General features: G+C 40.2%; 1 protein-coding gene across 1 annotated transcript in view; it reads left to right on the top strand.

The window, feature by feature from the left end:
- The first annotated feature begins 344 nt into the window (after nt 1-344).
- LOC116847949 (lachesin-like) overlaps nt 345-11,728 on the top strand; it is a 146,835-nt gene continuing 135,451 nt past the window's right edge. Inside the window, exon 1 of the mRNA XM_032823579.1 lies at nt 345-524. Within this exon, the coding sequence (XP_032679470.1) occupies nt 398-524 (127 nt within the window). The 5' untranslated portion in view covers nt 345-397. The remainder of the gene's footprint in view (nt 525-11,728) is intronic.

Raw genomic sequence — 11,728 nt, 5'->3', positions numbered from 1 at the left:
AGCACAAGCCCCGACCGAGCTGTGGAATCGACCGTCACATTACGCTTGTGTTCATCTTTTCTATCTACGAGGCTCATCTACGCTAAAGGACACACCAAAGTACCCGAGATGAGCGTGCTACAGGTTGCGAACGACCTCGAAAGCGCAGCGGCTGCGACGCGTAGGGTAGAGGGATAATTAATCGTCACCTATTGATAAGAGATAAGTGAGTGAGATTAAGACGAAGTCTGGCGGGGGTGGTTCAAGAGTCGCGAGAGCCCGACGTGGAGGCGTCTGCGCGTGGCGGGAAAAGAGAGGGGATGATACGGAGTAGAGAAACACGCTCTCTCGGTACGGCCAAGCGGGATGCCTCAGTCGGGATGCCGGTCGCGCACCCTCTCGTCCATCCGGTAGCGCGATGATCGGTGAACAGCGTGTTCAACGCGTCCCGGGAAGCGCGCAAGGCCGATTCCGGCTGCTGACCGGTGCCGTGCTGCTGTCCACGATCGCGGGGAGTGCATGGACCGACAACCCCGTCGCATCCGGTGAGTGAGAGCAAGTTAACGCGTTACCCATCAATGAATTTATCAGAGTCTCTTTTTACCTCAATATCGTTCAATATGATGGAACCGTTGTTAGACAGTTATGTTGTTCCCGAGGCACCATGTCGCTTTGCAACGTGTTGATTATCATTTGGGTTTATTCGAACTTCTCTTCCTCCGAGTCTCCTGTCCTCGTTCGCGAGTGCAAAATTCACCGCTGTGGTGCTAATTGAATCCCGTGCGAAATGCGACCACCCTCCGAGTAGGAGTTTTGTTACTCACGCGCGCTCCCGTTTCGCGTGTGCGGGAAGTTTAACGAGTTTCTGTGCTGTCGTCGCCGTCGCCGTTGTCGTCGTTGTCGTCGTCGTCGTCGCCATCGCCGCCGTCGTCGTCATTGTCGTCGTCATAGCCGCGATGGTCGAATGCGAAGTTATTTTACCTTGTTTCGACGTAGGATATATCTGACATGCTGGTATTCCACGTCGCGCGAATTTTGTGGTGCGTGTCTCTTACCTGCGAGTGTATCCCTCTTGCGCGCGCGTGAGAGAGAGAGAGAGAGAGGAGGGAGGGAGGGAGAGAGAGAGAGAGAGAGTTGATCGGCGCGCGTAGGGAGTAATTCGAGATGTGAATACAATAGTTTCTGAGACCCGACGAGTTATATAAAGTCGTTCGGGATGACTGGAAATATAAGCGAGATAAAAACTGACTCGCTCATATTCTCCTGACTCGTTATGAGGCAAAATTTCAAGAAGTTTCTCATTAACACGTATCCGGACGTATTATTTCAATCCTATATTCCTTTATTTTATATGTCGCGCTTGTTAATCGGGTCTGCTTGTAGTTGGCCAAGTTTGCCAACTGTTGCGAGAAATAAACAATTAGTTACGTCGCTGTGTCATATGAAACTAGGATTTCGTATATCCAACTGCGTACGTCATTTCAACAAATTTGTCGCGATGTGCTTGTCATAATTAGCTTGTACTCTGTATATGGAGGAATATGAAGCCCTTGAGCTGATTGCTGCTCGCTGTACTTTAGTGCAAGGTTAAACTATATAAACTAATTTACGGTTTACAGCAAAGTGCCGTTTTATTAAACGAGGATTTTGCATATTTCAGGCAAGATTCGACTAGAGACAAATTTATTCGGCAAGATTCAAGATTTTGTTTGCGAAACACGTTACTCGAAGTAAAACATATTTTATGCCATCAGAAAAATGCCACATACTTATGACTGCCGAATGCGACTCCAGTTCCAGTGATTCGAATGATTACGTGGGACATCGCGATATAATTTGGTTTCCTAAATGTGGCATGAATATGAAATTTCTGAGGTAAAACTGTTTCTTCTATTTTCCTCGTGTATACTCTATACGTTGTTATAACACGTCGTGTGAAATAATGTCCAATCCAATATATAATTACTTATTGTTAATATGTGATTACTTATTGTTTAAAGTTAACATATGTAATTTATTTCAGTAAAATGTGGGTTTCTTTTTAACATTGATTAATCTCACTCATCTACATTCAAAATTATGTTACAAGTATAAGTACATTTTTCGAGAAGTTAATCGCGTCAAAAGTTATTGAAATTGTTGAAATGACGTGCGATACAATACACGATAACTTATTGAAAAAGTTGCGAAGTTGTAATTATTACTGATCTATAGGAAATTCTTTTTTGTATTAACCATAGAATGCAAGATAACGTTTTATACATGTCGACCCAAACTGTTGTTATTCTACAAGAACTACGATTTTTCGCTTCCAAAATCGCTATTGTGAAAAATACTACGTTATGAACATATTTTATTGCATAAAATTTCAACATGCAACACACTCGACGCCTTGCATATATCGAAATTAATTTCGGTCGTTTTACAATCAAACCAAGCCGCTAATTTATTCAATTAGCAAATTTGTGCGTGTGGTTCAATTGAAAACATTAACGCGCAAATGTGGAATACGCGTTATCATAAGTCCCTAGTCTAATATTCGATCCTGCGCACGTATAAATTTGCGCAATTCAAATTTCAATATGTAATTGTCGGTCTTGAGGCATAAAATTTATTCATCAGAAACAATTTGATTTAAGTAAAATGGTATTATAACCGCGACGTAGCATTTCTTCCTCTCATATCTGGCTTGTAAAAAGTGTTAAAACTGTCCGCCCGTATATTATAAAAATGGGTCACTGAATTCGATCGCTAAATTTTACTAGTTTCGTCGGAACATTTAAGAAGTTTCAATTTTACAGAGACTCCGCTATACTTTTTAATAGGATTTACAAACTGGGGTAAAATCAACTTCGCGCTTTACTCATTTCCTCAAAGGTGTCCTCGTGAACTAACAATGCGAGTAGGATCATGTCTTGGACGACCCGATATTAAAGCTGCCATAATTAAGCGCTGTTTCGCTGGCCAATCTTAAAAAGACTCACCAATTAAACGTCACTGTGATTGCTTTTTTCCGTGCGATGCTTCAATATCAGAAATATTAATTATGCATGATGTTTGATATGCTAATGTAACTTTCTTCAGCCGCCAGGGTACCGATTGAATACCTCAAGATATTTCTATTAAGAATATTGGACCATCAATAAAAAAATTTTCTATATTTATATTCTATTGCGAATGCTGTATAAAGCGGTTGTTTTAAAGTTAGTGACATCAATTTTGTGATATTGCGCGCGTGATTACGTAAAATGTGTTGCTGTCACGTAAATACGTGCGATGCAGCGTACATATAACTTTTATTTATATACGAAAAGTTAAACGATTATGTTTTAGTGTACATTCACGCAAAATACTCTCTCAACGAGAAATTTTAGTTGGAATATCTTATTGATCAGAGGTCCTGTTGGTCGCTTGACCGTCCTACATCAAATCATCGAGGTGCACGCGATCGTACACCAAGCTTACTCTTTTACTGCTTTCTTGCGAGCGTAATAAAAAAATTCCAAGTATGGGCATCCGAGTAAAAGGATGTTTGAAATACCGGTTATGGCGGTACTCGACCAGTCGTAAGAACAGCGTACGAGTTTCGCGAATGGAAGTGGTGGATGTAAATGGAAATAAGCTTGCGGGGGGTCGAGGGGGTGCACTGAATCTCGTGGTGAGACGATAATCTAACCGAGTAGCAGATTTCCAAGTCGGAAGGGAACGGAGGGTTTACGCTTGCAGTATCTCTCCCTCTCTCTCTCTCTCTCTCTCTCCCTCTCTCTCTCTCTCTCTCTCTCGTCTCGAAAAGTATGATTTATTTATTTATATCATGTTTCTACCATGAACAACACGCATTGTCCCGCATACTTTACTCGCGACGTAAAAGCAAATGTGAGAGGGTAAGTTATTGTCGTCAGCGTAAGTTGACGTTTAGTTTTCATCGTAGCGTGATTGATGACAGCTCGTTTACCATTCGGAAAAAGAATTTTGACGTTTCACGTCGAGTTTTCCCTTCGGAAGAAACCCAAATGTAAATCTCAGAAGCAAGTATAAGGCAAGGCAGACCGGATCGCGAAAATAAAACGACGGAGAAGAATCCGCGGCAAGAATTATAAATTCACACAGATACAGTCGAAAAACGCGGGGAGTCGAAGAAATTGAGCAGATAAATTCATACATAGAAAATGGAAAAGTAAATCTCGGCGCATTTCGCAGTGAAATAGCAGATGCGGAAATCTCCGTCTAGAGATAGCTTTCCCGCGTTAGTAGATTTAAGCATCTTCAAGTGTAAATCTTAGGGTATAGAAGAAAAGACAGGAGAGGTAAATGCACGGCTCCTGTCGATTTATCTTCGGTAAGAAGGGGAATGCTCTCAAAGTAAATGCTGGCTGTAAATCAGCTTGCATTTTCTTTGACCACGTGCAACAAAAGCATGCGTGTGATGTATGCACGGACTGTATATAACCCGCTCCAGTAGCGTAGAAACGCTGGGCCAGTCTGGTAACGAGGGTATGCACTCAACGCGAAACATCCACTAAATTTCTTAAAGCCACGGCGTGATGCAATTCTCTGGCCGAGGTGTCAACGCTTCTCGATTCAAATAAATTGAACTTATTTACGTAGAGTTCGAGTCGCGCTTATTTGCTCAGATATCAGATCGTTCGAGTGGAAAGCTTCGCGAAATTGACTTACTCGTTGATCAATACGCGAGATTTTCGAAGCTTGCATAAATTTCACGATCAAGACATATTTATTACAAGGTAATAAACCGTGCAAAATTTCAGGGCAGCGTAATTCGCTACCTTCGCGATATTAATGTCTCACTTTTGTAATTATCTCGATTATTTCTATTAGCAAGTAAAACCTTTCCCAAATTTAGTAGAGTTTTGTGTGCCGCTGTTTAATCTTCAACTTGTTTCATCATTTTACGCGGAATAAAACGAGAAATGAAGATTATGCTAATTCGATCAATATACATTTGATGCATCGGATTTTTCCCCGATAAAAATACTCGCAATTTCTTCTATGCTAATACAATTGCTATCCTCTGTTAGCCAAAGCTAATCTACATCGGCATCGCCGTCATCTAAATGCAAACAACGATGCCATTTCCGTCCTATAAAATTGAAGGGTAGCGGAATAATCGCAGTATACATTACTCGTTTTCGGAACAATGCGCGCACAGATGTCTAATTGCCGCGTGCAAAAGGATATGTCGCTAATCTCGTTAAGCGGATATCACATTATTTGCAGTCTTCGCGAACGTCCGGGTTTGCCTTCTAAGGCGCGAGCTTGAATCCGCACGGAACGTGGTGGATTTAGAGTTAATTTAACTTTTACTTATTTAACTTTTATAGAGGGATAATGTATTTATGGATCCCTATGGTATACTCGACTTTTCTGCAAGAAAAACCGTTGGGCCTTAAAAGTTGTACGACATACCTTAGAAATCGCACTGCGTCGAAACAGCAACTTTACTTATCCCTTCATGGAGTAAGAGATCCTTGGTTAATTGAGGGCTCGCGCGCTCCGGATTAATTGCGTCAATATTAACGCGATGGAAGAAAGAATCGACTCAGTCGGAATCTGCCGGTGGAGGAAACGTCAGTGTTTGATTTACTTTTGGGAAGAACTTTCCCGTTACGTCGGTATTATCAACTGGACGCTTTTATATCCATCGAAGACATTACCGTGCAATCAGGCGCTTCGTTGCGAGAGCTCACATTCATTTATACGTGACGCATTCATTTGTGACGTCGCTTCAAATGAAGTTACGTTATGAAAACATTTTATTGAACGCTTTACTATAAAAATTATCGTATTTTAAGAGACTTCTCTATAAATCTCCTGTCAAAGCACATGATTGCATTAACTGTTGCAGTAATATTCTCGTCGACATATAAAGCGTCTCTTTAATAAAAAAGAAAAAAAAAAAAAAATATATATATATATATATATATATATATATATATAAAACAGCGTATTGAACAGCGAGATGATATTACACGCGCGACGTTGTTGATCTTTATTTGCGTGACGCGCAACCAATAAATGCAACAATGAAATTCAAATTTAGCAAATTACGGGCTAGCCATTGCTAGTTCGATGCGAGATATTAAGGAAGATATAATGAATTAACGAGGCTACGATTGACAGTGCGGCACGACGAAAAACTCGCGAAATTGTAGATAACGGAATCGAGCTGATGTGCCGTCCCATTTTCCATGCATGCTTCTGGTGCTATGCACCGTTGCACGGCAAATGGGTATGCACCACGCGAGGAGTAACTGTCAGCTAAATAATTTCGTTGTCATCAGTTTAATATTATCGTGCCTCATGTTGCGGTCACAAAGTGCCACACGGAGACGCTTTGTTTGCGGAATATTAAAGTTTAACCTTATATACTAGCCGCAAATTACGCGACGTGTAATTGTAAGAATCTCGAATAGCGATATCCCGCGCGATCGCAAATCTAATTAATCGCTATCACCAACTAGTCGAACACGACAATAAGATCGCTTTGTCGCAACGATGCATCAAATAAATTGTGTATGCTCAGCTTTTGTAAATGGTAATTTTCAGGTACGATTGTTTACAATTTTTGTAACCATCTCATGTTTTTCAGTAAATCCCTATAATGTAACGAGTAATGGCGCTAACGTATTTTTTTACGCCGTACGATCGAACTCTCCCTTTATTACGCTATATATTAGTATGTGCGCGATGCGTGCGTACGAGAGGATTTAAAAGAGATACGCCGGATCGGTGATAAACTCTTTTATCGCTCGTAATTATAGATCTTTCAATAAAGAGAAAATAATTATAGAACTTCACGAAGCTCGAGAGAAGTGTTATTTCGTCGACCCGCGTCTCGCGTGAGTTACATCAGATCTCGGGTTACGTGGTATCTCATTGACCTTTCATCCTATGAAAAGATCAGACGTAATTTTGGGAATATGTCGGAGAGCGGTGAAGAGCAACAGGGATAGAGAAGATTAATTGCGTGCGAAACCGTGATGAAATATCCTGTGATGAAATATCACTGTCTGAATATTTCTCCCCTAACACTGGGTGGATTATTTACGCAGTATTATTTTAACGTTGAAATCATCGTCGATTTCGACCGGACACTCTCTTAATATTACAACAATTTTGACAGAATTGTTTCATTCGTCATTGCTTTTTCATAAACGCACAACGCACGGTTTATTCGGAAAAGATACACAGTAAAAAATATTTATAAACACTACAGATCGCGGTGCAGTTTTTAATAAAAAAAACCTGCGCGTATCCCTTCCTCCCTTCTCCCACGGATCAATAATGCATGATGAACGGAAATTTTGAATTTTGCGAAATACAACGGCACATCTGGGTAGCGCGCGGGGTGGACTGCCTGAGGCCGTACTAAAATCGCCGACGATTTCACGATCAAATTTTCCAGTGGGTGTGCTTTTTTCCTAGCAATTTTTTTCCATATACCGTACATAGGAACGATTAACATTCGACGCAAACTTGCAGATCTTTCTAAACTAAGAACGTTCGGAATTGAAGATTCTGCCTCTATGTTCCAAAGAACTTCGCCCATTTTGGGCCATCCGCGTCCAGCCGTATCGTAAATAATCATATATAATTTTGTAGATAATAATGGTAGTATTTAAGAAAAAATAGTTTTAGATCCTCAAACTGCCGCCGAAAATAGTTCTCACCTCCTAATGATATTATTTTATTCATTCAATGGCTTATCATCAGAACTAACATAACAAATATGTCATTGCTATGCTCAGAAGGTATCCGTATATCATTAGAAAAGTATTTAGCATATCCTAGATACCAAATTATTGACATAATGTGAGCACAGCAGCCTACAGCACGAGCACCATTCTTGTGCAATAATATTCTTTAATAGAATCTTTTCCTTCAGCATTTGCTTGTTATTGCCGTTACCACGAGGAGATGCCTTGGATGCAAAAAGAAATCTTTAGAAAAGATCACTATTTATTGAAAGCGTAAAAACATCGTATAAAGATAAATAATAAACATGTTTGCGCAGCTCTGTTGATGAACTAACGAACGAATAAAATGATATCATTAAGAGATCAAAACTACTTTCGGCAGGGATTTGAAGATCTAAAATTATTTTTCCTTAAATACTACCATTATTATCTATAATATTATATTGATGATTGAATGATGATTGATGATTGAATGCGGATGGTCCAGAAACCCCTATGAAAATGGACGAAGTTCTTTTATCGAGTTCTCTCCGACGCATTTTCGAAAATAATCGCGTGGTAAATCTCGCGTATGGATGGCGACGTGTAAGGGTCAAACCGAGACTTTCTAAGCGGTAGATCAGTTGAACGTTCCAACTAGCCGTCATTTGGAAAACGTTGCGGTGCCTAATAGCCTGTCCGTAACTGCAACTGGTGCAGATTTTCCAGAGATTGATCCACACTGTCTGTAACTACTGTACGTTTTCTAACAAGCCCCAAGGCGTGATCGCAATGACGGCACGTTTCTACGTTAACAGCTACACATTTCCTATTCTCTAATGTGTTTGCCGCCAGTGAGATAAGCCTCGTAATGCTCACTTTCTCGACAATTCCTGCAATTCCCTCGACATATCACACGAGTCTTATTCCCTTAACGATAATCAACACACACACACACGCGTGATAGAAATTAATCAATCTCATCGGGAACAATTAATAACGCTCATTTCGATAAACAATTTGTAAATAATTCTTCCATGATTTCGAAAATTCGAGTATCACGAACACGTTTAATAATGCGATTAATGAAACAGACATATTTGTCTTTCGCGAAAACAATTGGCAGGAGATGCAATCTGCCAATGCGTTCGTTCCATTTTCATCTATGTTGCAGACTGTCTATAACGGATGTATATTCCGTACAGTTCAATGTATAAACAACGTTATTGGCCTTCGTTGTGTACGCAAATGGCAAACTCAAACACGACCTTTACATCTCATACATAGCCGTTCTTCGTCCATGTTTGAAACTCGAAGTAGCCTCCACCGCTCGATGAAGTCCGTGGAGATTGGTTCGTGTTTATGTTAATTAGCGATGTCGCGCTCTATAGTATATAGCCGGGATATATCTGCTAAAGGAATAAGCTATACCGTTCATATTGAAAAGCGAATTATATAAAACAATCGCATAGCTATGATATACGTGTCCCGGAAATGTGCGAAACGAGAGTATCGCGACTGGTGATGAAATGTAAAATGAATATCTACATCTACTTCTGTTTCAAGTGCACAATTCGAGTTTATAAATGATACGAATATTTCTAAATTAAATAAAGTTGAGAGAGAGGGGGGGGAGGGGGAAAGTGTTATTCCTCGTACGCTTTCAGACGAGCAATTTGAGTTGTTCTTTATCCAAAGAAAGAATTTAGAAAAATTGACTGTCGATATGCATAAAATTGATTTCATTCGCAACGTTTGAACATTGTAGATTTCGTTACGTTGGTCAACAGCACAATTGAAACATTTTCGTGATAATCCTCTTAGTCCGACCTGGATTAAGCTTGAACCCACCTCGTGGCGGCTCTTCAGCACGCTGTCAAATGCAAATACCATGTGTTCCAACGTAGGTGCGGAATTGCCGCGGTACATACAAGGAACCGGGTCAGCAAACAAGTACGCATGTGCGCATTTAACTTCCAAGGTTGAGATTTTTGGCGTCGTTATAACGATGTAATGACTTAATTTTACTTTTTACGGGACTTTCTCAGCCAACTTAGAAAAGAATGTACAACTTGTGCAGTTAACATTAGAAACTACCTATTACTATTGGCTACCGAGACACAAGCTATTTTAACATTTACTGTATAACATTCCAACAGCGAGTGAGGTTTCTTAAAGATTTTAATTTTCTATCCGTGTCATATAATTTTTATCCTTTCCTTTCTTTCACTCTCTGTACTCGCTCTGTTCTCTTTCGATTAATTTCTCGTATCTGATTTGCTTGATATCATCTATAGTTTCGATATGATGTAACAAATATCTCAGTACTGACATATTAGTGCTTTTTTTCGTCAGAATTTATCCAGGATACAACGCTGGAAACGATATAAATCCATTGAGTAAGCCGATTATTCGGATATCCTTGAAATCCCGTTTATATTGCTGCTGCTATTTTTAATTTATATTTCTGGCCCCGCTGCTAAGAGCAATATTTCTTTTCACAGCTTACGCAGAACGCCAGAGCGTTAACCCGATATCCTCGCGATTTGGTTTATTTTATTATTTATGGGGTATTATCCGTCAAAGGAAACCGCGCGAACTGGCGCGATTTAAGCATGCAAAACTGCTCTCGTCGTTGTCACATTTTATCTCGATAAAAATGCAACTGTTATTGAGACATCTTATTTCGTTCGATATTAGAATGATAAACCATGCACTTTTTGTAAATGGCTGTGTTCAACAAAGGATTTGCACTGTTGTCAAATTCATGAATCTGACTGGTATATATTCTTAATCTTGGTTAAATCTGAAAACGTGTATCAGTCAGATTCATGAATTCTGCAACAGTAATAAATTAGATTTCTTGGCTGAACACAGCTAATGTCGTATGTTACATCAGGCGTAGATTACTGTCGCGAAATATACCTTGACTGTTTACTGCTTATGACTGCGAATTTGAATTTTGTTCGTGCATCTATATATTCGCGCAACCGTTTACAATCGCTTGTTCACTATACATATTCGATACATCCTTCGGACATTTTGCATCGCTGTATGTTAATCTTAACGATTGCAACGTATCATATGCCAAAGCAGAAAAAATTGTTTACTAAGTGAGTAGAAATGAAGCGAAAGACACCGTATCACAGCGAGCCTCGGGCGAAACAGAAAAATACGCAAAGATATGCGTGAGAGGCGCATGTTTGCTGCACGGAGACGAGGATAACGCGCCGAAGATAAAAACGTCGGTGATATCGGCCGTGTTTAAAGACGCTAATTGCGAGATTTTTTCTTCTTTTTCGCCTACCATCGCATAGTCTTATAATACTAGTCCGGTATATATGCAAAGCGCTAGTTACATACAATGTTAACGACCGTGTGGATATACTGTTTCTGTAAGACAGACACAGGCGCAAGCTGTTGAAACGGGTATTGTTTTCAGCTCGCTAAAGATAATCGAACGATTTGCTAAATTGCACGTTCGTTCGCGTTTGCAGCTCTTTGCACGAGAATATGTAATCTATTCTTAACTCTGTCATTATTTCCGGCTGCGACTTGAAGCGCGCGATATATCTGAAGTTGCACCGTTGATATTGAGTTTGCAACGAAGTTCCTAATTGTTTATTCAAATGGCCGTTCCTCCATTATCATTGAAGGAGGTCGATGATTGCGTTTCTCATGGCAATTAACGTGTCTTTTCAAAGCCAAAGGTTTCTCTAAGTCTTCTACGGGTTGTCGCGAGATTTCTCCGAAAATACGAATAAAAGCTTGATTAAATTTCGTTTCACGAATTTTCGGTATAAAATCGTACAATAAATTAAATTATGTTAATTGAATTCGACATATCGATATTTTATATTCGTTACACACACACGCACGCACGCACGCACGCACGCACGCACGCACGCACGCACGCACGCACGCACGCGCGCACGCACGCACGCACGCACGCACGCACGCACGCACACGTTTTATATATATACGCGATTAACGTTCCAATTCTCTCTCTCTCTCTCTCTCTCTCTCTCTCTCTCTCTCTCTCTCTCTCTCTC

The sequence above is a fragment of the Odontomachus brunneus genome, unplaced genomic scaffold (assembly GCF_010583005.1).
Source record: "Odontomachus brunneus isolate Ranch 3 - 2012 unplaced genomic scaffold, Obru_v1 Obru_scaffold_085, whole genome shotgun sequence".
Taxonomy (NCBI): domain Eukaryota; kingdom Metazoa; phylum Arthropoda; class Insecta; order Hymenoptera; family Formicidae; genus Odontomachus; species Odontomachus brunneus.
The sequence above is the reverse complement of the archived record's forward strand: the minus strand, read 5'-3'. Positions and strand labels throughout refer to the sequence as shown.